The following is a 26,078-nucleotide window of genomic DNA, read 5'->3' as shown; positions in this document are numbered from 1 at the left end:
GGCTTTTTATAAACGAGGGCAAAACCAAATATCTGTTGAAATCGAGGCGGCCTGCACAGTGCAGTATTTTAAATATTTGGGAGTTATGTTCGCATGTAGCGATGATTCAACTTCGCAGTCAGGGATCGTATCATTGCCGCCAAAAAAACGCATTATGCCCACCTTAAGTTGTTCAAGCCCAGACTTTTGAAAAATGCTACAAAGTTCACTATGTACAAGACCCTTATTCGATCAATCCTTACATATGGTTGTGAGGTAATGGACTCTTAAGGTTGATGACTGCACACAGATTGCTAGCATGGAAAGAAAAATTTTAAGAAAGATCTTTGGCCCAATAACAATGGATAATGGTACCTACAGAATTCGATTGAACTCTGAACTGAACGATATAAATCAAAACGAGTCAGCTGTACGTTTTATTAAAGCGCAGCGCATAAGATGATGGCTAGGTCATATGATCCATGTGCCTGCTGACTGTGCCGTGAACAAAGCCTTGACAGGAAAGCTAATGGGCGTGAAGGCCGAAGGCAGATCGAGGAACCGTTGGATAGACGCAGTGGAACACGATCTTAAGAAGTTGGGAATACGTAACTACGAAGCAACAGCTAAAGAGAGACCGCTTTGAAGGAGCATTTTTAAGGAAGCTTTGACGCACCCCGCGTTGTAACGCTATGAAAGAAGAAGAAGAACAAAGACACATTCGAATGCTACTTTCTCAGAAACATTTAGAGCATTTTCGGAAGGATAAAGTGGATTTTGTGCGTCCATTCATCACTTTGGTTGGGACTTGAATTTATCGCCATCATCCTAAATCAAAACAAGAGGCAAAAGAGTGGTGTGTGTTATTCTTTGGCTCCGAAACGAATTCGTGTCCAGAAATCGGCCAAGAAGGTCTTAGCACCAGGCTTTTGTATTGCGAAAGGAATTTAATTTGTGGATTACTTGCAAACTGGTAAAACAATAAATTCGGAATATTATTGTAGTCTTTTAGACCAGATGAAGGAAAAAATTCGTGAAAAAATACCTAGCTTGCAAAAGAAAAAAGTATTTTTCGTCAGTGCCACAAGAATGCTCTTGGCTAAAATCCATAAATTTAAGCTCCAATTGTTGGAGCATCCACTGTTTGCACCAGTTTTGGCCCATATCGCCTTCCATTTGCTTCCAAATCTAAAAATAATTAATGCGTGGAAAACGTTTTTCATCAAATGAAGAGTTTATAACAGCTGTGGAAGCATATTTTTCAGCCCTTCCAGATCTTCACTTCAAGGACGTAATTCATAAATTTGAATTTAGTCGGAACAAGTGCATTGATGTTCAGAGAGGCTATACTGTGTAATAAAGTGAATTTCAAACCATAAAATTGTGTTTTTCTAATCGAACCACAAAGCTTATTGAACAACCTAGTAAGTCTTCAAAAGAAGCAGACAGGGTCATCGTCTATTGGCAATTAAATACCTCAAGCTAAGTCCTACACTGATGTACTATCAAAATTTCTTTATTATCATTCGTGCATTCACAATTTAATAAATGCCACTTAATTTTTATTATTTTGTTAAATTAAAAATTTTAAATATTCACTGACTGATTCACAACCAACTAACTTGCACACAAAGGTTTGTTGTTTTTGCACTGATGTCACTAAATGTCACTAAAAACTACTCATCCTATCGAATTCGCCAAGTACAAAGTAGCGGTTTGCGGATGGCGCCAGCCTTAAGTTCTCTACATTGTGACACACCTAGGTTAAGGCTAAAAAACAAAATTTTCAAATTCTTCTGACTTGTTCGCGAACCACACCATAACCTTAAAAATGACGGCGAGCACGAACAAATCAGACACACCATAAGTCGGCGATTTTCAACAGCTATTCAATTCAAATGCAGTCAATTATGCCTAATAGCGTAACATTAAAATGCATAACGCTTCATTCAACGCGAAATTGATATCTGACACTCACATTTTATAAACAGATATACCTGGTACTAAGCACTATTTATACAAAAGAACAAAATTTGGACATATTCGTAAAAAATAACATATTTATTCAATATTTAAATAAGTTTATGATAATGAACAGCAATACGTCACCTGAAGAAAAAACTGTTGAAGATAATACAGGAAGCCCGGTAAATAAACGTCATTATCGGCGAATAATGCAGGTGACAAAAAAATAAATGTTAAACTTATTGATGAAATTTTAAACTATGTGGAGAAATTAATTGAAGAACACCCATCAATTACTTTAAAAAATAAAAAAAAAAATTTTTTTTTTAAATAAAAACGTTAACATTACCACAACAACGGTATTTAATGCATTAATAGCTTTAAGAATAACATTAAAACCCGCCACAATCAACCTGGACCATCTAAACTCCAACTCAAGCATTGAAGAACGCAAAAATTATGCACCAAATTTTCAACAAAATGCTCCACAAACACATGAGAAAATAATTTTTATTGATGAATCCGGTTTCAACTATCATCTTCGTAGAAATAAAGCTCGATGGAGGATAAATACTTCAGTAAATTTAATAGTTCCAACAACAAGAGGAAGAAATGATTCATTAATTTTAGCCAGGAATTTAAATAGTAATTTACATTCTCAAGAAATTTCTAACTCAACAGTAAATTCAAATGTTTTTATTACACTTCTTGACGGATTATTTAATAAACTTGCTGAAAGTAAAATCGTAGAAGCATTGGTTCTGGACAATGCCAGAATCCATAAAACTTGGGAAGTATGCGAAAAGATTAGTGAGATTAATCTTACGTTAATTTTTCTATCACCATATTTCCCCATGTTAAATCCTATAGAAATGGAAACTTTAATTTGAAGTTAAAACCCTATATTAATTTGTGCTTTCACAATTTAACTCACGGAATTTCGGCTTCATTACCTTGATTAGTTTACAGTCTGTGTCAGAAGAAAAGAACCTTTTTTTCTTGTAACTTCAAGATATATTTCGTTCCTACTTTTGCTGCATAATAGTCCCACTCAGGGGCTACGACGCCAGTGCTAACTCAGGTTAGTGTCGTTCGAAACTCTCCCGTAAACGCAACCAAACAGAAATGAGTGAGAAGTACGCGAGGCGTTTTAAGGCGGTAGTTTTATGCACGCATTCGAAATTCCGAAATTATCTTATGCCGCGGCTGCAAAAGTAATTAAAAAACCAAAAAAAATTGTTGTGATGCGGAATCAGCGATATAAAGTGTACAAAAATGTTGATGACTTTTCCGAGCGCGGCTTGAAACGAGTGACGACAAAAAAGCATAATAAAGCGATCGTCCAACTTTTTAAGCGGGACCCTTCTTTGTGACTACGCCAAGCACGATAAAAAAAAAAAATAATTGGCGCGTACACTTCTGTTAGGTATTTGGCCGAGCTCCTCCTCCTATTTGTGGTGTGCGTCTTGATGTTGTTCCACAAATGGAGGGACCTACAGTTTCAAGCCGACTCCGAACGGCAGATATTTTTATGAGGAGCTTTTTCATGGCAGAAATACACTCGGAGGTTCGCCATTACCTGCAGAGGGGCGACCGCTATTAGAAAAATGTTTTTTTATTAATTTTGCTTTCACCGAGATTCGAACCAACGACCTCTCTATAAATTCCGAATGGTAATCACGCACCAACCCATTCGGCTACGGCGGCCGCCAAGCACGATCAGTTCTTGCTAAAAAGGGAATAGATGTGAGTATCAACACCATTGAACGTCGACTGAAGGTGGCGAACATATCCTACCGTTCCATATCATCAAAACCACTGCTCTCAGAAAAACACATTGAGAAACAACAATACAAGTAAAAAGTCCCCAGACGCGAACTTAATTGAAAATCTGTGGGGAACTATCAAAACGCATCTTGCCGGAAGGCCAGTCCATGATTTAAAGCAACTCGTGCGTGAAGTTCGCAAAATCTAGTCCTCTTTGTCGACGAGCTACGTAAAAAAGCTTCAAAGCATGCCGAAAAGATGCCAGGCTATACTCGACAACAATGAAGACTACACGGCTTATTGAGTAATTGCGACTTGTAGTTTTGTACATAATTTCATGTAAAAAATTTTAAATATACCTATATTTTTTTATAAAGGGTTTTTCAATAGGGGCGGGTAGATGTTGCAATGGAATAAAATGACGTTTGCTGTGTGGCACGTAGCGCCGTCCTGCTGGAACCACATGTGGTCTAGGTCCATATGGTTCAATATGGGCCATAAAAAATTGGAAGGGCCACCACGTCTACCGAACACTCGTTAATGCGTTAATGAACACTCATTTTGATAATAAAGTTTTATCATTTGAACGTGCTGTTCAATCGTGTAACTTGCCATGATGATTTGGCATAAACAACTGAATAATAAACGAAAGATTTAACCGATGTCACCAAAACAAAATGGCTGCCACAGGGCGCCAAAATCGACCCGCGCTAATTGAAAAACCCTTTACTTCATTAATAATCGCGGTTCCTTTTTTCTGACACACACTGTAAATCTCACAAATCATAATACTACCAAGCCATTCACTGAAGTTTTACAAACATGTAATTTCTCCTACTTTTGTTTGTTTTAGAACGCGAAGAGAGCTGACGTCAGATTTGTCAGAATCGCGACAAAAAAAGTAACTATGTTTTAAAAGCGCCACCTAAGGAACTCAGTTCGCCTTGGTAATCACATCTCTGCTTTCGGCTTTAGGCAATGTGGATTTATAAATTCGCCTTGGCTTTAGGCTTAAAAAAATCAGAAATCTGAAGTCGAGCCGTTAAGTTGCATACTCGCGTTCCCTACTTTTGAACAATTTGATTAAAGTGTTGGAATGAAAAATGGCCGAAGGAAAGTTACTGTATTGTATAAATCATACTGAATTGGAGCATTCGCATGTGTATTTAGAGCAACCAACAGTTCTCAAATTTGTACAAACAGATGGGAATGAAATGAAAACGGGGAAGTCCCTAGAATATTTCAAAGCCCCAGAACTGACTGCGTATCCCTTACTTTTAAATATTGGCCATTATAAAGAAAAATCTGTAGAATCAAAATTAAAATGCACGGAAATGATGGAAAGGTTCGTGATAGAAAAAGGCTTCTACAACGCTACAAGCACAGATCGATACAAAGTTATCACCAGACGCCATGTCCTAGGGACTATTTTAACTGCACCATACTTTTATTATGATAAATCTATAATTGTTATAAAGCACAAAAATCTTATTTTTATATTAATGGAAGACAATAATACCAATACAAATGAACTTCGTAAAATGCACCACAAATTCGAAAAGTATTGTGGAGCCGGTAAGATGTTACTTTAACTTAAATTTATAAGATACTTAAATACTGCATCTAATGTTTAGATTATCCTACTGTGGAGCCGTGCGCTGACGACAATGAAGAGCGATTCTTTGTTTATGGAGCGAAATTAGGAAAATTCGATCTATTTTATTCCGGTCTAGCAAGTATGGTGATGAGTGATGAGCGCATTGAAGATTTGTAAGTGAAATTGGTAAAATTAAAAAAAAAATTGTTTATCCAACTGTCATTAAATATTAATTATATAATATATATAGGTATACATATGTATATATATAATTGGCGCGTACACCCTTTTTGGGTGTTTGGCCGAGCTCATCCTCCTATTTGTGGTGTGCGTCTTGATGTTGTTCCACAAGTGGAGGGACCTACAGTTTCAAGCCGATTCCGAACGGCAGATATTTTTTATGAGGAGGTTTTCCATTGTCTGCGGAGGGACAATCGCTAGTAGAAAAAACTTTCTTCCTTTTGGTCTTTCATCGAGATTCGAATTTACGTTCTCTCTAAATTCCGAAAGGTAGTCACGCACCTACCCATCATTCGGTTACATCGGGGAATTAATTATATAAGCTATACTTAAATATAGCAGCATTCCCTGCACATGTACAGACCAAGGGCCATTTATGACTGCCGTGAGTCTGCAAGCATCCCTTCGTTTCGTATTTGAAATTTGCTTGTGGTTGTAGGTGGGCCAAACCGTTCTGCTAATTTTGCATGTTGTCCACTGGTCTCTCCATTTACAATCCGCGTTTCGGAGGTATTTTGAGGAAATTACATTCATAATTGCACCCAGTGGTGTGAATACCGGTTCTGCAAAAACGTTATTCATGGCAGCTCCCCCTCTTGTCAGTATTTGTGAATACTTATCTACCAATTTTTATTTCTTTTCTTGATTATGATTGTTTCAGCAAATGAAAAATGAAGAAAATAGAAAAATCGAATTCATAAACGCAATTTAAAAGCATATTAATTAATAACTACAATTTAAATTTTCTTTGAAGAACCGATATGGGCGCAATAAATAATTGTCCATTCATTTTAACAAAGCTGATGTTGGAAGGGAAAAAGCTTTATTGGTGGAAGACCGGAGCAGTTCTTAAGTGGTGGAGCCAAGCTCGTTTCTCAAATGTAAATAATATTTTCGTTGGATTTAAAGATGATCAAGGAGTGGTAAATAAACCAGCCATTCTCGCGACAGTGGCTGATTTAATAAAGGTTTGTGAGTTTTCAAAAACTGTTTTGAGTACTGAAACACGTTCATTAGGGTGATTTGAATAATGTGGTGTTAAAATTAATAATTATTTTTCAATTTTCCAATTTCGAACTATTACTTATATAAATCGAACCACCCCAATGATCATAACTTTTTTCCTCCATAGTTTCAATATAAACGCACCAGGGTATGCGAAGGATTTTTGCATACATTTTTGAATTTGGTTTTGGAGACAATGTCCGATGTTGATGACCCGGGTACGATGTACAAATATCAATTTGACACGGAGGGGAATATCAGATATTCTTTTCATAACGTTGATGAAGAACTTCCCATTTTCAGCGATGATTTTTTTAACATATATGAAAAGGCATTAAAGCTGGATTACATTTTACGGTACTTTACTTGTCAGCGAAGCAGCGCAATATTCAAATGTAAATGTATATTTTGCACATATTCCTCGAAAGCGAAACAACACATTTTTTTTTAGTTCGGCAAAAAACGTAAATGAAATATTTCAACACAGTGCCCCGTTATATAACACGAGAAGAAATATAAGTACCTAACTACTTTCTCAAAAGCTTGCAACCCATATGTATGTACGTATGAATAGTAAAAAATTTTAGTTTATAAAAATTTAAATTTCTTCAGGGTTGATGAATATTCATGCAGCTTAATTAATTCAACGGCGTTGTTTTTGTTTTTACAAATTGTTCGAATAATTATTATTTACTATTATTTTAACTCCTTTTATTAAACGTTCGTTTGTTAATTTTACACTTTATCTCGGAAAATTGTTTACTATTTTTTTTCATTTATCGATCGATCTCGCCGAAAACAACATCTAGTGTACCAATGATGGCGACAATATCAGCTAACATATGCTGTTTGCCGATTTTTTCCAGCGCCGCCAAATGCGCAAAGCCAGGCGCCTTAATCTTGCAACGGTATGGACGGCTTGAGCCATCCGAAACCAAGTAAACACCGAATTCACCCTTTGGTGCTTCAATGGCTGTGTAGGTTGCACCGGGCGGCACTTGATAACCTTGGGTAAAGAGCTTAAAGTGATGAATAAGCGCTTCCATGGAGTTCTTCATTTCAGCACGCGAGGGTGTGGTTACTTTAGCATCGTCGGTTTTGATTTCGCCAGCGGGCATTTGATTCAAACATTGATCGATAATGCGCAACGATTGACGCATTTCCTCTACACGACACAAATAACGATCATAGCAATCGCCCTTGGTTCCGATGGGAACATCAAAGTCAACCAAATGATAAGCATCGTATGGTTGCTGTTTACGCAAATCCCATTTGATGCCTGAGCCTCGCAACATAACGCCACTAAAGCCATAATTTAAAGCATCTTCGGCAGATACGATGCCAATATCGGCTGTACGTTGCACCCAAATGCGATTTGTGGTGAGCACATCTTCGACCTCGTCCAAGCGTTCGGCAAACTTGGAAGCAAATTCATAGATATCATCCATTAGACCAAGAGGCATATCCTAAAAGTGCCAATAACATTCCATTATTTTTTTTTAATTTTGTTTTTTCGCAATTAAAAATATACCAAAGAAACGCCACCGGGACGTATGTAAGCTGCATGCATACGTGCACCGGAGACACGTTCATAAAATTCCATCATCTTTTCACGTTCCTCGAACAGCCAGAAGAATGGTGTAAGCGCACCAACATCCAAAGCATGAGTGCCAATTGCCATAATGTGATTAAGGAGACGTGTAATTTCAGCAAATAGCGCTGGAATTAATTTGCACTTTTAAAATATTCTAAAAAATTCTTCAATAGGCAACTTACTGCGAATGTACTTGGCGCGGATTGGTACTTCGATGTTAAGCAATTTTTCTATGGCAAGTGAATAGCATTGTTCATTGCACATCATGGACACATAGTCAAGACGATCGAAATATGGCAACGCCTGCATATAAGTTTTATATTCGATTAACTTTTCCGTGCCACGATGCAACAATCCAATGTGTGGATCAGCGCGCATTACAGTCTATAACGTTAATATATATTATAACTTGCATCAATTGAAGCCAATGAAACGTTGCAAGTTTCCTTACCTCACCATCCAATTCCAATACTAGACGTAATACGCCATGAGCAGCTGGATGCTGTGGACCAAAATTAATGGTCAGATTTCGTACCGACTTCTCTACTGGCAAAATTTTGCCTAGCAAAATAGAAAGTGAGCAAAAAAAGAAACCTTATACAAATATAAAGGAAAATTTACTGTTCCAAGGTGGTAACTTCAAAAGAGCGGTCGATTCATCGGGGTACATGACAGGTCCGCTGAATTGTTTCATGAATTCCGGATCGGGATACCATTTTGCGGCACCGCGCGTTTGCTGCTTGTCGCTAAAGATTATAGAAAATATTTATAATTATGTATTTAATCATTAATTAATTACAAACGCTTTAAAAAAGCAATTGCACAGTAGTAATTAGCAGTTCAAGAAATAATTTCAAACTTAATCATAATTCTAATGTAACGTCAAGCGCTGCACATTTCTGTTTTCTCCTCCCTACTTTTTCTATTGATTATGTAAGGTCAATAATTTTTTTAAGACTTAGTTTCAACGCGTTATTTGTCTAATGTTTTATTATTGTGAAATGTCGAACACTTAGTTTGTTTGTTTCACAACTTAAGCGGACTAATTTCTCACCTGCTCAATGAGGATCCTACGGCAGCAACAGCTTGAGGCCGCATCATTTGGAGTCCGGCAGCAGCGGACCTCTTCATCAAAACATTCATCGCTGAAAATGCCATCATTTCTCAGTTGTTGGCTTAATAATGACGGGTCCAGTCAACGGTTTTTTTGGTAAACGTTGCTAATCTTCCAGCAAACGTAATAAACGTCCCGTTGGGTAAAATAAAAACAGGAATATACTGCTTTAGGAAAACCTCCTAGAACAGCAGAAGTACGTAATACAAATCCCAAAAACAACAAACGAAATGTCCAAAGTGACGTTTTCCAACTGTCAATATAGATTTTAAGTGTAAACTTGGCTGTGTTCGATTCAGTGATGTGCAATCAAGAATACTCTAAAAATGGCATGGCCATATACGCGATTATGAAAGAGGGATTTTTTTTAAATGCATGAAATATATTAGAATACCTTTAGTACCTGTTCCGGCGTGCGTCAAGGGAGTATTTTAGTTCCCCTATTCTCTATATTATTCATCAACACGTTAATAATTGCTTTACATTCGTTAATTTCGTGTTATATACTGAGGATATAAATATATTCGTACTACAAGTATTGAAGTTTTATATCAGTGCAGCCCAGAGCTCGCATGCGATATATATACTGTAATATTGCAATTGCGAAATTTCGTGAACCGACTGGCAACAATAGCGACTATAGCCAAGCCAAAAACATGAACTAGCCTAGATGGCGACAGTAGATAGCGAGAGAGAGCATGCTTTCTGGGTCTACCGTTAGATGAGCTAGTCGAAGACGACATGTGCCTACATTCCACAGACGGGATTAAGTAAGCTACTACAACAGCAGAACTCGACAGTAGATACGAGCTGCCAGATCTAGAAATTACGACAGTTATTAAGCACATGTATATAAGCAGAGGTACTCGTACATGCGCATAGGATATTCAATTGGAAATAAATTGAATTTGTAAGCCAATAAATGAAAAGTAATAGAGTGAGTCAGTTTTAAGCTGAACGTGTACATTTAAAGTAAAATGTTGAAAATAAAGAAAAGCAAGTGTGAGTTTCCATTAATTTATGACTTTCATTCGACAATCTAGTGATCGAAAAAAAGTTCGTAACAATATATATAATTGGCGCTTACACCCTTTTTTATGTTTTGCCGAACTCTAACTCCTATTTGTGGCTTCCTTTTTGCTGCTGTTTTAAAAATCGAGGGATCAACAGTTTTAAGCCGACTTCGAACGGCTGATATTTTTATGAGGAGTTTTTTCATGGCAGAAATACACTCGGTGGTTTGCCATTGCGTGCCGAGGCGTTAATTTTGGTGTTTCATGCACGGCGATTCGAACCTATGCTCTTCCGATGGTAATCACGTACAAATGCTTCCGGCTACGGCGATCGCGGCCGGTTCGCAAGCAATACCTAATTGAAACTGCCGATGTGGGGTGAAGTGTTGTTGGAACGGTTTCCACTGTTCTAAAGCACTTGAACCTGTCTCACTATAGTTTACAGAAACAGTTTGGATTTTGCATCCTTCTTCGTCGTTGAACTAAAAGTACTTAATGGGATCGGCGACTTGGCTAAATGAATATTTTGAATTGGCGGAGAGCTTCGGATGGACGGCGCTACAGATTGATTCAGATGTAGCAACGATACTATGTATTACGGAGGAATTCATGATGTGATATACATAAAAGACAAACGTCATGCCACGCACCGCAAAACATTAAAAATTATGTAATTAAATTGACTTTCAAAGCCTACCGCTTGAAAGCTGCCATTTAAAAATTGTATAATGTAAATTCCACTTATACAGTAATTTACAACAAGAAAAAAAAATTATTCTGAATTTGGTAAATGGTACGCATTTAACCTAATTAATGTGGCATTATGAAACCACGTCGAAATAGGGATGCAAATGTTAAATATATATTTGAGAATAAGCGTTAACGCCGGGTTTAATTCAAACATGAAATATCTGATGAAAATATATGGCAATACTTGATGATACTTGACATATTTGATTGGGCAGCACTGAAAGTGCGAAAAGTTGAACATTTCTTTGTCGGAATTTTCTTGGCTTGTCGCATTTTTGTGGCGTTCATTCTTTGAAAAAGTGAAAATTAAAAATTAAAACAACATACTTTAAAATATAAATATGCCTGCAGTTGTACGCATAAAACGTAGAGTCGATGAAGAGCCTTTAAGTGCGTTCATAATAAATAGCAAGAAGCGACGCCGTTTAGATAATGTTAGTGAGGAAGATGCACAAGGAGAGGAGGCTGGAGCTGCTGGCGTAGATATTGGATCAGTTAGCGATAGCGTTATAAATGACAAAGATGGCGAAACTTCAACGGTGCTGAAATTTGCGGGCACACTACAGGAACAGGTAAAAAAATTAAGTTAGCCGTCTTTTAAAATAATCAGTAGCGAAAAAAATTGTCCATTAAATATATCTGTTCTCATATGGCAAAGTAGCCTTAAGGGATAAATGAGTTTTGCTTTGGTAGCATAAACATGTATTAAGTTGGTTTTCAAAAATTATGTTGAGTTGACTTTAGTGTAATGCCGCATGAGTTTTGCTATTATTTGCCTTGAAAATCTCTTCAATTCATAAAATTTTCAGCCACACGCGTGTTTTCACTTTGTTTTTATATTTAACTACATATTTCAATGTAAATGCAATGCGAGTGCATTTATCAATATCGACACTTTCCAATTATAAACGAAAAAAAAAACGTTCGAACTGACAATAAGAAAATGAAGTATTTCAGCTCAGTTCTAAAAAGGAAGTTTGCGTGTCTCCATACCATATACATACATATGACATTTTAATTCACGGGGGCTATTTTAAGCGCCGACAAGAGCTCTACGCAAAAATACTGTGCCAGGGTTAGCTGGAGTTGGACTGTTGAGTCCTATTTTTGTGAAGCAAAAAGTTCTACGTAATAAGCTTTTCGCAAACACCCTTTTTGTCAACTCCTCTGTAAAATTCAAAAGAACCTGCACACGAACTTCGTTATTTTTAAGTGTTAAATTTTCATACAAATTACACAACTTTAACAATAAATGACTTAAAAACTATAACCTGTTAGAAGATATTCTAGACACCCTGCACCCCCTGTACATCCTTTTTTCAAAGCAAGCAGCTTTATACTACTTAGTCCCCATTTTGTTTTGCAATAAAATTTACTGTTCAGCTTAATTCTTTTGTATAAATGCATTCGACGGAAAATTTTATGTGCAATAGGATAAAATATCTCATTATATGCCGTGCACTAGGAGAAAATATCTCCTCATTCAGTCTCACTTTTTAGAGGTTAGATTAGGCCACACATTTGCCTGGTCAGAGTGCGACAGTTTGAAAAACGATAACGCCACGCCATGAAAATACTGAGCGAAGAAAATTTAACAGCTTAAACAACTAAATAGATTAAATTGACAAACTTTATAAAGGGTGATCAATTTAAGAGATATCGAATTTTAAATTGAAATAAAAAAACGAATATTCAAATTGATTGGACAATCTTTATAATTTTTGTGTAGAACCATTCTTGAGATTAAGATTTAAGATAAATCCTTTACAATATTGACCACAACTGCGCCGTAATTCGGCTATCCGTATTACTCCAATTTTGAATGACTCGCTGGAGCACTTCGGCCGGTATCTCGTGAATAATTTTAGTAATGTTGGCTTCCAATGCCTCAATTGAAGCTGGTTCACCTACAAAGCATTTAGACTTTACATATCTCCACAAATAAAAGTCCAAAGGTGTGATATCACACAATCGTGGTGGCCAATCCACTGATCCCAGACAAGAGATAAATTGCTCAAACGGCGACGCAGTAAATCCCTTGTTTTACGGTCCATTAGCCAAATAGCGCCGTATTGTTGGAACTAAATCTTGTGGAGATCAAGGGCTTCAATTTTCGGTATCAAAGAGTCGTTTATCATAACGCGATAGCGTTCGCCATTCACTGTTACTTTGGCGCCAGCCTCCTCTTTGAAAAAATATGGGGCGAGGATTACTCCTGCACATATGTAGGTCGCACCGAAGGGTGTTTTTCAATGGGGGTAATGGCTGTTTTTGAATGGCTGCGTCTTGCATATTGACGTAGCCATTAAGTCAAAAGAGAGCCTCATCGCTGTCCACCATAAGTTGGCCTGAGCGCGCGATGAACACTTTTCACAGAACGTCGATTTTCGTAATACAATTACACGCTTTGTAAACGTTGTTGAAGTGTACATGGGGTTCCGTGACGAAATGTCAATGAATAATAAAAAAAATATGTATTTAGTTTGACAGTAGTCACGCGTTATATATAAAAAAACCCCTATTGGCAAAAGTACCTCCAATCTGATCACCCTTAATAGCACAAAGGATGTGCCCACTCCTTGGGCAACCATTCTAACCTAACCTACCTCTTCATAGGCCCATTAAAAAGTTTCATTAAACCACTTTTGTTTATTGAACAATGCCTAGTTGAGAATATTTATTTTGATATAATTAACAAATTTTAATTTCTATAAAACGTTTGAGTAGAAAAGCCTTCATATGCAGCAATTTCCAAAAAAAATTTAATACTTTATTTAATTTTTCTTTTAATGCTTTACTTTGCAAACTAAGAAACAAATTAGAAAAAAACCTGTTTGTATCTCCACACTGTCTTTTCGACCTAAGCTACTATGCCATACGAACACATATATTTCACAAATCTTTCGCTGCGCGGTATACTAAAAATATCCTTAGATTATGACCCAATTACATACTATAATTTTACACTCAGGATGATGGGGCGACTACACAATTAGCGCGACTTACAAAAGAGGCTGCCAAAGAACTGGTGCAGCAGAAGTCTTTACGAACACCACGCAATCACACCGAACGTGCAAGGCAGGAAATGAGACAAGCCTTGCACGAGAATCGGTTCCGCGTGGTAAATTGCATGCGCACCACACTAGAAGACACAGACACTTCAGAATTGGCGGCCAAGGAAGTAACAATTGTCGATATTGAAAAACAGGAAGCAGACGAACGGGTGTCTAGCGCAGTAACAACGACAGCAACTGGACACTTAAATTCGCTGCAAGAACAAAGTGAGACAAAAAATATGGAGGCGCAATATTCGCAAACCCATGGCGGCAATAATACACAACAATCGACTGATTCCGACTCCGGCTATGTGTATGACTTGTATTTGCCAGAGAATGAATTGCAAGTGGAGTATGCCGATATGATGGACGATAACTATCTAAGGTTGGTTTTGCATATCGAGCAGATTCTGCTCACCAGTCGTTACATTTAGATCAGCGCACATGTTAACAAAATAGACGAAGAAAAAATAACCAAGCGCAGATTTATTCAGGGTGTGGGTGTATTTATACATATATTTATGTTTTAAACTATGTAAATGTGTTTCTGTATGTGTAATTGGATTAATGGAGAAAGGCACTTTTGTGAAAACACCAAATTTCCACAAATGCATATGTCTCATGCTAATTATGAAGTTCCATTTTAGAAAGTAGAAATTACAAAAAAAAAAAAAAAAAAAACAAGCAAACAGAAAAAAGCACGTCTAGCCTTTTTCTGCTCATACACATTATGCGGTCTATTACATACATATTACTGCTGGATGATATGTTAAATAGTAATATCGATGCAAATTGTTGTGTATTTATTAAGGTTGTACTATCCGTTTAATTACTACTACAACAACACTTGCTACAACTACTGCTATTGGTAATTGACAATTAAAATAATGAGAAAAGTACTAAATATAAAAAACAAACAAAAAAACCGATTGGATGAAATGTCCACCATACGACCAACGAAGGATATCGAAGGTAGCCGCAGCGATGCAACTACAACTAGCATGCATATGAGTAACAAATTAGAAATATGCGGAAGGTGGCAGCAAGTAGCAGCATTGCCAACTGTACGCCGGAAAAACACCCTCAGATGCCAATTTCGCCACAGCACTGCACAAAAAGTGGGAAATATAGAATTTAAATCCTATCTCTATAAATTAGTTTAAGTAAAAAACATATACATACGTACAAGCTTGCCAAACATATGTTTCAATACGACAAAATTTCAATTTGTTTGGATTTTATTGGTTCTCCTTTCGAGTTGTTGCATAATAGTTTTCAATAAGCTGCCAATAAGTAGCATTTTATTAAAATTTGAAATGCTTTGAATACTTCGAAATCTTGATTTAAAAGAAATGTTGGAAAAATCGCAATTTCTCAATTTACTATAAATATTATTGTATACAAGCTTGTGATCTCGAATTCGTGCTTTTTATTTCATTCAATATTATTTCTTGTCGTATGTCCTTTCGTCACCCACAAACAAATAACTCTCGCAGCAATTGGTAGTATCTTTGTTATAATTATAATTTCGAATGGCAACGGGCATTCCCATCAAAATTTAATTAAATGAATTTTATTTTATTTACTCGTTCTTGTGGGAACGAGGCTTCCTTAGACAGGCAGGTATAAGCAAAAATAGGCGCACACTCGCAGCGTGCAGGTCGAAATATTAAAAGCAAATTTTAGACTTAAGTTTTTTATGCTAAGTATTGTTTGTAATATGCCTTACATATAATTACATAATTTTTAAGTTTATATATATATATATATATATGTATATATAATATTTACATATTTATATTGTAGAGGTCGCGTGCATTGTTGGGTAACTGAAAATAAATACTTGGTTTTCAACAGCCAAAGTCGCATAGAAAAATTCAAAGTTAAGATAAGAAATTAAAAATTTAAAATCCATAAATAAAACTCAAATTTAACACAAGTAAAGAATAAAAAGTATGAATAAAACTAAAATTTGAAATAAAATCGCAAAACAATATGTATGCAAGCTAATTTGTATTAAAATATGTGCAAAACGCAAACTTTAACTTTACTTATTAGCATTAAAAATGTAGGAATTTAAGCGTACAATTATCTGACATTCGAAAAATTGCGTTTTTTTATAAAAATAAAAAATATACATACATAATATATAATACAATATATAAATGAGATGAAAAAAAACAACAACGAAGTTCTTTTTATTGCCTATAACTATTACTAGGAAATGCGTTTGAGTTCTTTGGTTGTGCCAAGTTTTTATTTTCGTTAACTTTTTAGAAAAAAAGCAAACAATTTGAGAATTTGTATTGAAATTATGAAGCACGAAGGTTTAGACTCGAACGACACAGTTTAAACTGGATATGACTGGCTACGAATTGCCATGTTACGTGGATTTCGAGAAGTAGCGACATACAGTGGAGGTAACTTTGGATTGTCCGTGCAATCCACTAGCGGTGCTCATTGTTTGCAGTCAATTCCTTTTCCGAGGGATTGGGCAGCACGTGCAAAACCTGTTGAAGTGCGAGGGATAATTTACTGACGAGTCCGGACGCACATCAGATAGTATTTGTATCCGACGTAGCATAGAACGCTCCCACGGTCGGTTGTTATCGGAACGACTCTTATTTATATCCGGGTAAGGACTGATCATTCCAACAGTGTTTGGAAAACATTTATGGAGAATGATTTTACTAATACAACAATGGCGTTCCTACCTATTTAGAATAGGTCCCGACCTACTCAACATAAGCATATACGTCATGCGAGCTCTTCACATCTCCACTTAAACAAATTCACTTCTTATAACTCCTATCTCCCTTTAGTCAACTTATATATTGTATATATATATATATATAATTGGCGCTTACACTCCTTTTAGGAGTTTGGCCGAGCTCATCCTCCTATTTGTGGCATGCGTCTTGATGGACCTACAGTTTCAAGCCGACTCCGAACGGCAGATATTTTAATGAGAAGTTTTTTCATAGCAAAAATACAATCGGAGGCTTGCCATTGCCTGCCGAGAGGCGACCGCTATTAGAAAAATATTTTTCTTCATTTTGGTGTCTTACCGAGATTCCGAATGGTCGTCACGCACAAACCCATTGGGCTACGGCGGCCGCCATCTTAGCCATTTAAAATTTCATGTGAAAAGGAATGGAGTTTGGCGGGTGTTACCAAATGTTGTCCTGTAACAGTATAAAATATGACCCATGCATTTTTTGTGAACATTGTTTGAGTAAAAGTCTTTGCGCGGGATTAAATTGGAGCTGGTTCCCGTAACAGGTACCTGCCCGTCGTGTGAACGAAAACAATTGGTATCCTAAATAACTTGTTTTATATGACCTCTGTGGTGAGTTATAGATTTTCCAACATCAATTTCAGCTAAATATTTGCAATATATAAATTATGTGGAAATTGAAATGTCGATTCCGCTAGTTACTCTTTTGGTATTACTCTTTCATCTTGCAGTATTCGTCCGTACGATGATCTTGTCTACGAGGATCGTTTCAACGACGACGATGACGAAGACGATTCTGAAGATTCGAATAATGAAAATTACTATACAAATGAATACCCCGATGAGGACGAGGATAATGAAGATTATGTGGACTCATATGATCACGAAGATATTGATCAAATCGCAATGAATCTGGGGCGCATGAGGACGGGTAAGTAGTGGTGAAAAAGTTTTGGAAATCCTTGTCAATGAAAATGAAATTAGTGACATGAAAAACTATTGCTTGTTGCTATTAAAACAATAGTATTTTATAGACGCCGTTAGGTTAGGTTAGGTTAGTCAGGTTGCTTGTTTAACGCAAGACACTCGGTGGCCCTAAGGCCCATTGTGATACCTGCATTTGTTTTCCTTGCCCTAACTAAGTTGTTTAAACCACGTAGATCCTTTTAAGAAGGTAGCTATGTAGTCGACCTTCCAGTGAGACATTTTGCAAATTTCCCAGGTCCTCAAAGAAATAATCGCCAAGATATTTGGCACGGCTTCTTTGAAGTCCAGGACATTTACAGAGGAGATGTTGAACCGACTCAATTTCTTCTTCATCTCTACAGCACCTGCAGAAGTCCTTGTGTGGTACACACATTCTACTAGCTAGGGTGCCGATAGTGCAATGAGCCGATATAACATCTGTGAGGACGCTGGTAGTTGATGATATGTGGTTCACTAGACAGGGCTAGTTTACTGGGGCGGCAGCCCTTGGTTGGGAAAAACCCGAATCATTCTGGTAACGTAAAACCGGCTTCCATGGGAATGAGGCACAGTTGCTCCCTGTAATGGAGCACAAAAAACTGCTCATCAAGCAATTCCTGTTAGGGTGCTACCGCAGGTTTCACCCTTACAGACACCTGCTTGAGCCAGAACCGTCTCCCAGGCGCGTCAGTTGACACCTATTAAACTAAGCCTACTTAGATGAACCAGACGGGTATACGGGATACGGTACACTAGACAGGGCTAGCCAGACGAAGACGACCGGTGATATACCCTACACTGCCGGGCTTCTATTACTGCTACAACAACAACAACAACAACAGCGCTGGTAGTTGATCTGTGAATCCAAGCAAACATTTTCTCCTTTTACGATACAGTTTTGGCCTTTGGAGACCCTGCAATTAGTAGCCAAATGCCACCGTTTATTGGTTTTCGCGATTACGCTCAAACCAATCGCAGTGTATAACTCCTTTAGAGGAATGCTTATGTCCTCTACCATTCGCTGAAGGTGCAGCTCAGAGCCTATGCTTGCACACTCATCCGCTCTTTAATTTCCCTCCACTCCAGAGTGGCCGGGATCCCAACAAACTGTGATGATATATTGTTGGATGAGCGAGAACGACCTCCTCATTCTTTAACAATAGACGACGTTAACCCCTTGCCGTGCTTTAATGAGTCTGACTCGTGATGCAAATTTTGGTCCAAACATGAATATGACGACCCAGGCTCGTGAATAGATCGTCGGAACAAACGTAAATATCTCGTCGGTCGTGTACAGATGGTCGGAACAAACGTAAACATCACGAGCCTGTGTTAGTTAGTTTCTATGTTAGTATCTATCTGTATGCCACCAGAGTTAGTCACGAGTCTCAATTACTGTTAAAAAGTAGTTTATATTATTCTGATCTATTTACCATGCGTTGACGCGTTACACTTGGGCCCGAGTTTTGTTGAGTTAAAAGGCACGGCAAGGGGTTAAGAATCTGATATCTGATATTTATTGACAGTCTCAGATTTTTAGAGTTTTATAAAAACAAATTTAAATTTATTTTTTCATAAAGCGTTTCTAAGCGAATTTTCCAGAATTTTTTGTGAGAAAACTTTTAAATTTATTGATCTAAAAATTTTTACACATATTATATTATGTTATCTTTTAACTGTATTTTAAGGCTTAGTATTAGTAAAAAATTCTCATTTGGAAAGCAGCTACAGCTGATCTCTGGGAGCTCCTCTCAAAAAAGACGTTTTGCGGTGACCACTATATCTCTGAACTCGATCCTTTGAAATTAAAAAAACCAAACAGATTTCGTTAAAGTAATGTTAAATCTAGTAATTAATCGAAGGAATAAGCAAAATAATTTTTTGTGACACAATGGCAGTCTCTCAAAAAAAAAAAAAAAATCGATTTTTGACCAAAAATTCGTCCTTAAATTGTTTATAAAAACAAAATATTTATCGGTTAGAAATAAATCTTCGATTAATTACTAAAAAATATTTTTAAAAAGCTCGTGTAAAAATTTGAGACTAATCGGTTTAGCCGTTTTCGAGTAATGTTGGTCACCCACGTTGAAAACACCATTTTGAGAAAAACGCGTTTAAAGTTTTCCTTGTACTATTTGCGTGTAACTTCGAAAATATTCACCGGAACGATATTAAATTTTCTGTGAGTATTCTTAAATATATGTACATTAAGAAAAAAAATAAAAATAAAAAAATCGTCGATTTTTGTTTTAATTCTAACTGTATATAACCCCTTAACAAAAGCGTGTTTTAAATTTTGAATTCAAAGCTCTGAAAATAATTACTATGCATTTTATTATTTTATGATAAAACTTTGAAAATCTGCACATTTTTAATTATAGTTTTTGCTTAAATAAAAATAATCCAAGTTCCGAATGATAACCGCACCTTCAAACATATTGCTTGTTGATACAAGGCGAATCTTTTAAAGGTGGTGTTGGGAAATCAGCTGATTTTTTTTTTCTTTCGCTGTGTCTATGTAGCTGTCAGCACAGAATAAAACAAAGCGAATTAATTTTTTGTGCTCTTCTTTGCTATGACAATCAAACGTACAAAATATTGTTGTTGGTCTCGTGCCATGCGCCTTGGCTTCTTCTTCTTCTTCTTAATTGGCGCGATAACCGCTTACGCGATTTTGGCCGAGATTAACAAAGCGCGCCAGTCGTTTCTCTCTCGTGCTAACCGGCGCCAATTGGACACACCAAGTGAAGCCAAGTCCTTCTCCACCTGATCTTTCCAACGCAGAGGAGGCCTTCCTCTTCCTCTGCTACCACCAGCTGGTACCGCATCGAATACTTTCAAAGCCGGAGCGTTTGTATCCATTCGGACGACATGACCCAGCCAACGAAGCCGCTGGATCTTTATTCGCTGCGCTATGTCTATGTCGTCGTAAAGCTCATACAGCTCATCGTTCCATCGTCTACGATATTCGCCGTTGCCAACGTGCAAAGGTCCAAAAATCTTACGCAGAATCTTTCTCTCGAACACTCCAAGCGTCGCTTCATCGGATGTTGTCATCGTCCAAGCTTCTGCGCCATACGTTAGGACGGGCATGATGAGAGTCTTGTAGAGTGTTAGTTTTGTTCGTCGAGAGAGGACTTTACTGCTCAATTGCCTACTTAGTCCAAAGTAGCACTTGTTGGCAAGAGAGATTCTACGTTGGATTTCAAGGCTGACATTGTTATCGGTGTTAATGCTGGTTCCTAAATACACGAAGTCTTTTACAACCTCAAAATTATAACTGTCAACAGTGACGTGGGTGCCGATACGCGAGTGCGCCGACTGTTTGTTTGAAGACAGGAGGTACTTCGTTTTGTCCTCGTTCACCACCAAACCCATTCGCTTTGCCTCTTTATCCAGTTTGGAGAAGGCAGAACTAACAGCGCGGTTGTTAAGGCCGATGATGTCAATATCATCGGCATACGCCAGCAATTGTACGCTCTTATAAAAAATTGTGCCTGAGCGATTAAGTTCTGCGGCTCGTACGATGCTCTCCAACATCAGGTTAAAGAAGTCACACGACAGCGAGTCACCCTGTCTGAAACCTCGTTTGGTATCAAACGGCTCGGAGAGGTCCTTCCCAATTCTGACGGCGCTGCTGGTGTTGAGCAACGTCATCTTACATAGCCGTATTAGTTTTGCGAGGATACCAAATTCAGACATCGCGGCATACAGGTAACTCCTTTCCGTACTGTCGAATGCAGCTTTGAAGTCGACGAAAAGATGGTGTGTGTCGATTCTCCTTTCATGGGTCTTTTCCAGGATTTGGCGTATTGAGAATATTTGGTCAATGGTGGACTTTCCAGGTCTGAAGCCACACTGATAAGGTCCAATCAGTTGGTTGACGGTGGGCTTCAGCCTTTCACACAATACGCTCGCTAGAACCTTATAGGCGATATTTAGAAGACTAATCCCGCGGTAATTGGCACAAATTGCAGGATCGCCCTTCTTATGGATTGGGCAGAGCACACTTAAATTCCAATCGGCAGGCATGCTTTCATCCGACCATATTTTGCATAGGAGCTGATGCATGCACCTTACCAGCTCCTCGCCGCCATGTTTGAATAGCTCAGCCGGCAGTCCGTCGGCGCCCGCGGCTTTGTTGTTTTTTAGCCGTGATATTGCTATTCTCACCTCGTCATGGTCGGGTAACGGAACGACAATTCCGTCGTCAACGATTGGGGTATCGGGATCTTCACATTCTCTATGACATGCGCAGCTGTCACCGTTTAACAGGTTCGAGAAGTGTTCCCTCCATAATTTAAGATTGCTCTGTACGTCAGTCACCAGATCGCCGTCTTTGTTCTTACAGGAAAACGCCCCGGTCTTGAAACCTTCTGTAAGCCGCCGAACTTTCTGGTAAAATTTTCGGGCGTTGTTCCTGTTGGCCAGCATCTCAAGCTCCTCGCACTCACGTATTTCGGCCTCTCGTTTCTTCTGTCGGATAATACGTCTCTCTTCCTTTTTCAGCTCTCTGTAGCGATCCCACATGGCTCGCGTTGCGCCCGATCGCAGCGTGGCTCTATAGGCGGCATCCTTTCTTTCTGCGGCAGCATGACATTCCTCGTCGTACCAATTGTTTTTTCGGGCTCGCCGGAATCCGATTTCTTCTTCGGCGGCGGTACGTAGTGAACGAGAAATGTTGCTCCATTGCTCGCGCATGCCGGTTTGTTGGGCAGTGCTCTCCGAGAGCAGGAGTGAGAGTCGAGTGGCGAATCTTCTGGCTGTCTGTTGTGATTGCAGCTTTTCGATGTCGAACATTCTTTGCGTAGGTAGATGTACGTTTTTTGCTGCACAGAGGCGGGTGCGCAGCTTGGCTGCAACAAGGTAATGATCCGAGTCGATGTTGGGCCCTCGGATCGTACGTACATCTAATACACTAGAAGCGTGTCTTCCATCTATCACAACATGATCGATCTGGTTTCGCGTTTTTCGATCAGGAGACAGCCAGGTAGCTTGGTGTATCTTTTTATGCTGGAATCTGGTGCTGCAGACTACCATGTTTCGGGCCCCGGCGAAGTCGATCAGCCTCTGTCCGTTACCGGATGTTTCGTTGTGCAGGCTGAATTTTCCGACTGTGGGACCAAAAATTCCCTCCTTGCCCACCCTGGCGTTGAAGTCGCCAAGCACGATTTTTATGTCGTGGCGGGGGCAGCGCTCATAGGAACGTTCCAAGCGCTCATAGAAGGAATCTTTGGTCGCATCGTCCTTCTCTTCCGTCGGGGCGTGAGCGCAAATTAGCGAGATGTTAAAAAATCGCGCTTTGATGCGGATTATTGCGAGACGCTCGTCCACCGGAGTGAACGACAGTACTTGGCGACGAAGTCTCTCTCCCACAACAAATCCGACACCGAATTTGCGCTCCTTTACATGGCAGCTGTAGTAGACGTCGCAAGGTCCTATGGTTTTCTTACCTTGCCCCGTCCATCGCATCTCTTGGATGGCAGTGATGTCAGCCTTTACTCTCACGAGGACATCAACCAGCCGGGCAGAGGCACCTTCCCCATTAAGGGACCGGACATTCCAGGTGCATGCCCTCAAATCATATTCCTTATTTCGTTTGCAGGGGTCGTCATCAGTAAAGGCAGTTCTCATCCGAGGCTTTGTAATTCTTTTCATTGGGGGGGATTTTTAAGTGGCGGGTCCCAAACCCAGCGCACAACCAGCTATCCTGGAATGCTTCGCCTTCTCACGTTAGCTCACTCCCGAACGGGTGTTCGGGAGCTACCCAGAGGATACGTGGGCTAATCCCGGCCGTTGTGAGCTGCTTGAACCATATGTAGAAGAATCGCCCTGGCCACTCCCAAGTGAATGGCGATCAGTAACTTTCCCCACTTGCGGGGACTTCTACACATGGAACCATCCACCTTGGCTTGATATGACAAAATTTCCGACAACTCTCAATGGTGGGTCTGCGAAGCTCACTATAGTTACGAAAAAGTAACAAACACTTCTGGAACTACATATAGCATAATTCTAAAGTCTAATTTAATTCTACGTCGATATTTTGTATTAGTGCTTTATTGAAGGCACTTATATATTTAACAGCTTACATTTAGCATAGAACTTATTATACCTATTTAAATGTTTAATTTTATATCTCTTTTAAGAATATATTGAAGATGGCATTCGCCTTCGCCCTTGGCTTGACGCTGATAGCAGTGATTACGAAAGTGAAGACTCCTCTGAGATGTATTCTGATGACTTCTATGGAGCTCGGGATGAAACTACCGATGAGGATATAGATAGATTTAGCATCATAAATGCTGGCGGTGAAAGTGATAATTCAGATGCCTAAATCGAGGCGCCTACTTAAATTGTTTTCTTTCAAAACATTGTAGTTCATTTCTATTCATTTTATTTTCCATTTAGAAAACAAAAACTGATAAGGCTTAATATTATTAAACATGTATGTATGCGCATAAATATAAAATACGTCGATATCAATGTACAACTGATAAATACGTCTATATATTTTCTGACTATTATAGGTGCAAAACTCGGATATGGCGTACGCGCCGACCCGACGTTTTTAATAGACCATATAATGCGTACAGTTTTACGATACAAAAAATAGTGGAATACCCCGGAATTTGTGGATTTTCATTCCGCCATTTAAATAATAGTTAAAAAAAAAAAACAATTTATAAGTACATAGTTACTCTGATAATATATTGGGTGTTTTTTAAGACCTTGAGAACTTAAAATGATAATACAAAACAGAAATATTGTTGGAATGATTTTTTTATTTATTTATTCTGTTAATTTCATGGTATTTATTTTTGTATCAGCTATGTACCGCATTCCAGAGTGCCACATGATTGTGAGAGAAGCAAGTTGGAGAACACTCTTTGCGACATACTGCAAAGAGCTTTAAACCTGACAACGAGATGGTATGCTGGGTTGGATCTGTATATAAACCCGTCCAAAAAAGCAATCACTCTTTTCACCAGGAATGCAGCAGAAGGAGATGTATGCCTTAGGTATGTGTGCAGAGATAAACTTAGACAGAAATTTCCGGAATGAGCAAATTGCCATTCTGAGCGATAGTCTATCATCCTGTGAGATTAAGTCGTCACTGGTCCTTGAGTGTATCGAGAAACTGAATCTACTAAGAACGCATAAACGCACCCGACAAATTTGGGTCCCGGGATACAGGGGTATAACAGATTGACGAGAGCGGCTGCGGCTGGCCCGAGGTCTTCCTTTCTACCATCAAGAAGAACCTTAGCGAGTGAAGAACTAAGGCTGAGGGAGGTTTGTTGGTACAAAACTATGAGGCTATGCCATTAAAAATTCTTATTGGGAGGGTACAACCAAAAGAGGTTTAAAAGGCTCATAACCCTCCCCAAGGATAAGCTGAGAATGCTTACAGGCAGGCCACTGCTGACTGCTTAGTCATCTCACATGATCGGGATATGGTAAACTGATTCTTATAATTTCTGCGACCAATTCTAGGAGACTCCAATGCATCTTTTCCTTGAATGCGGGGCTATAACTCTAAGAAGGTTGAGACATCTCGGTCAACTGCTTTTGTCTGAAAGGTACATGCGCTCAATCCAACCCAGCTGTATCTTAAGTTTAATAAGGGAACTGGGTCTGGATGAGGTACTGTGATAAGCAGAGGGCACAAAAGACGATGAGAACGAAATGCGAACCTCGAAGAAAATCTATCTATCTACATGATCCGCTCGATCAGTCCAATATCTAGCCGTATGGCGTCAATGGTGGTTTGAATATTGCAATAAATCGATTAGTAAGCGCGCTGTGTGGCCCGTTGCGCCGTGTTGTTGGAACCAAATGTCATAGATATTCAGCTGATTAATTTTTGGAAACGAAAATTCAGTCAGCATGGCTCGATAGCGCTCGCTATTCGCCGTAACTACAGCTCGTTTCTCATTTCGCAAGAAATAAGGATAGATGATGCCGTCAGTGCTCTATGAACTTCGCGAACAGATTTATTATTATTATTTTTTTTTTTTTTCAAAGTAAATTTTCACAATTTGGAAGCATTTTCTGGCGTTAAACGATTCATGATAACTTGTCAAACCTTACTGAACAGAAATGTCAGCACAGTTTGCCATGCTCAGCTGTCAAATCATAGTTATCGATATCGATAGTTTCATGCAGTTCAAAAAACACCCGTTAGGTGGTTTGATAGGCTTTTCTTATTCAATTCATTTATTTATTTATTAAATTTATATTCAATACAATTAAAAGTAATGGTAAAATACAGCTATAATAGTGTTGCTTGAA

General features: G+C 38.5%; 3 protein-coding genes across 5 annotated transcripts; 2 read left to right on the top strand and 1 right to left on the bottom strand.

Annotated features, from left to right (window-relative positions):
- The first annotated feature begins 4,707 nt into the window (after nucleotides 1–4,707).
- Nucleotides 4,708–7,212, top strand: LOC128863378 (decapping and exoribonuclease protein-like). The gene is made up of 4 exons (XM_054102507.1): nucleotides 4,708–5,286; nucleotides 5,346–5,481; nucleotides 6,303–6,516; nucleotides 6,681–7,212. The coding sequence occupies exons 1-4, from the start codon at nucleotides 4,815–4,817 to the stop codon at nucleotides 7,002–7,004; spliced, it is 1,146 nt and encodes a 381-aa protein (XP_053958482.1). The 5' UTR covers nucleotides 4,708–4,814; the 3' UTR covers nucleotides 7,005–7,212.
- Nucleotides 7,213–7,236: 24 nt separating this feature from the next.
- LOC128863377 (NADH-ubiquinone oxidoreductase 49 kDa subunit) lies at nucleotides 7,237–9,503 on the bottom strand. The gene is made up of 6 exons (XM_054102506.1): nucleotides 9,202–9,503; nucleotides 8,769–8,893; nucleotides 8,599–8,708; nucleotides 8,330–8,531; nucleotides 8,085–8,272; nucleotides 7,237–8,019 (listed from the first exon to the last, which is right to left on the bottom strand). The coding sequence occupies exons 1-6, from the start codon at nucleotides 9,306–9,308 to the stop codon at nucleotides 7,330–7,332; spliced, it is 1,422 nt and encodes a 473-aa protein (XP_053958481.1). The 5' UTR covers nucleotides 9,309–9,503; the 3' UTR covers nucleotides 7,237–7,329.
- Nucleotides 9,504–11,236: 1,733 nt separating this feature from the next.
- LOC128863217 (probable RNA polymerase II nuclear localization protein SLC7A6OS) lies at nucleotides 11,237–24,453 on the top strand. Of its 3 annotated transcripts, XR_008454583.1 has the most exons (5): nucleotides 11,237–11,596; nucleotides 13,996–14,465; nucleotides 17,549–17,748; nucleotides 23,933–24,231; nucleotides 24,314–24,453. XR_008454583.1 is itself a non-coding variant. In XM_054102261.1 (4 exons), the coding sequence occupies exons 1-4, from the start codon at nucleotides 11,366–11,368 to the stop codon at nucleotides 24,118–24,120; spliced, it is 1,089 nt and encodes a 362-aa protein (XP_053958236.1). In that variant the 5' UTR covers nucleotides 11,237–11,365; the 3' UTR covers nucleotides 24,121–24,284. The 3 variants fall into 3 exon arrangements, 2 of the variants coding, with proteins under 2 accessions (XP_053958236.1, XP_053958237.1); XM_054102261.1 differs by lacking the exon at nucleotides 24,314–24,453 and having other exon boundaries at nucleotides 23,933–24,284; XM_054102262.1 differs by lacking the exons at nucleotides 17,549–17,748; nucleotides 23,933–24,231; nucleotides 24,314–24,453 and adding an exon at nucleotides 14,892–16,076.
- Nucleotides 24,454–26,078: the final 1,625 nt, after the last annotated feature.

This window comes from Anastrepha ludens, chromosome 5 (genome assembly GCF_028408465.1).
Source record: "Anastrepha ludens isolate Willacy chromosome 5, idAnaLude1.1, whole genome shotgun sequence".
Taxonomy (NCBI): domain Eukaryota; kingdom Metazoa; phylum Arthropoda; class Insecta; order Diptera; family Tephritidae; genus Anastrepha; species Anastrepha ludens.
This window is presented reverse-complemented; position numbering and strand designations above follow the sequence as displayed.

Bases quoted from the DNA above. Each gene is read 5' to 3' on its own strand.
- LOC128863378 (XM_054102507.1), top strand. From the start codon at position 4,815: ATGGCCGAAGGAAAGTTACTGTATTGTATAAATCATACTGAATTGGAG. The intron at 5,482-6,302 runs GTAAGTGAAATT...TTTTCTTTGAAG, and splicing joins GATGAGCGCATTGAAGATTT to AACCGATATGGGCGCAATAA. The intron at 6,517-6,680 runs GTTTGTGAGTTT...TTTCCTCCATAG, and splicing joins CAGTGGCTGATTTAATAAAG to TTTCAATATAAACGCACCAG.
- LOC128863377 (XM_054102506.1), bottom strand. From the start codon at position 9,308: ATGATGGCATTTTCAGCGATGAATGTTTTGATGAAGAGGTCCGCTGCT. The intron at 8,894-9,201 runs GTGAGAAATTAG...TATAATCTTTAG, and splicing joins GTAGGATCCTCATTGAGCAG to CGACAAGCAGCAAACGCGCG. The intron at 8,532-8,598 runs GTAAGGAAACTT...TTAACGTTATAG, and splicing joins TATTGGAATTGGATGGTGAG to ACTGTAATGCGCGCTGATCC.
- LOC128863217 (XM_054102261.1), top strand. From the start codon at position 11,366: ATGCCTGCAGTTGTACGCATAAAACGTAGAGTCGATGAAGAGCCTTTA. The intron at 11,597-13,995 runs GTAAAAAAATTA...TTTTACACTCAG, and splicing joins CGGGCACACTACAGGAACAG to GATGATGGGGCGACTACACA. The intron at 14,466-17,548 runs GTTGGTTTTGCA...TTCATCTTGCAG, and splicing joins ATGGACGATAACTATCTAAG to TATTCGTCCGTACGATGATC.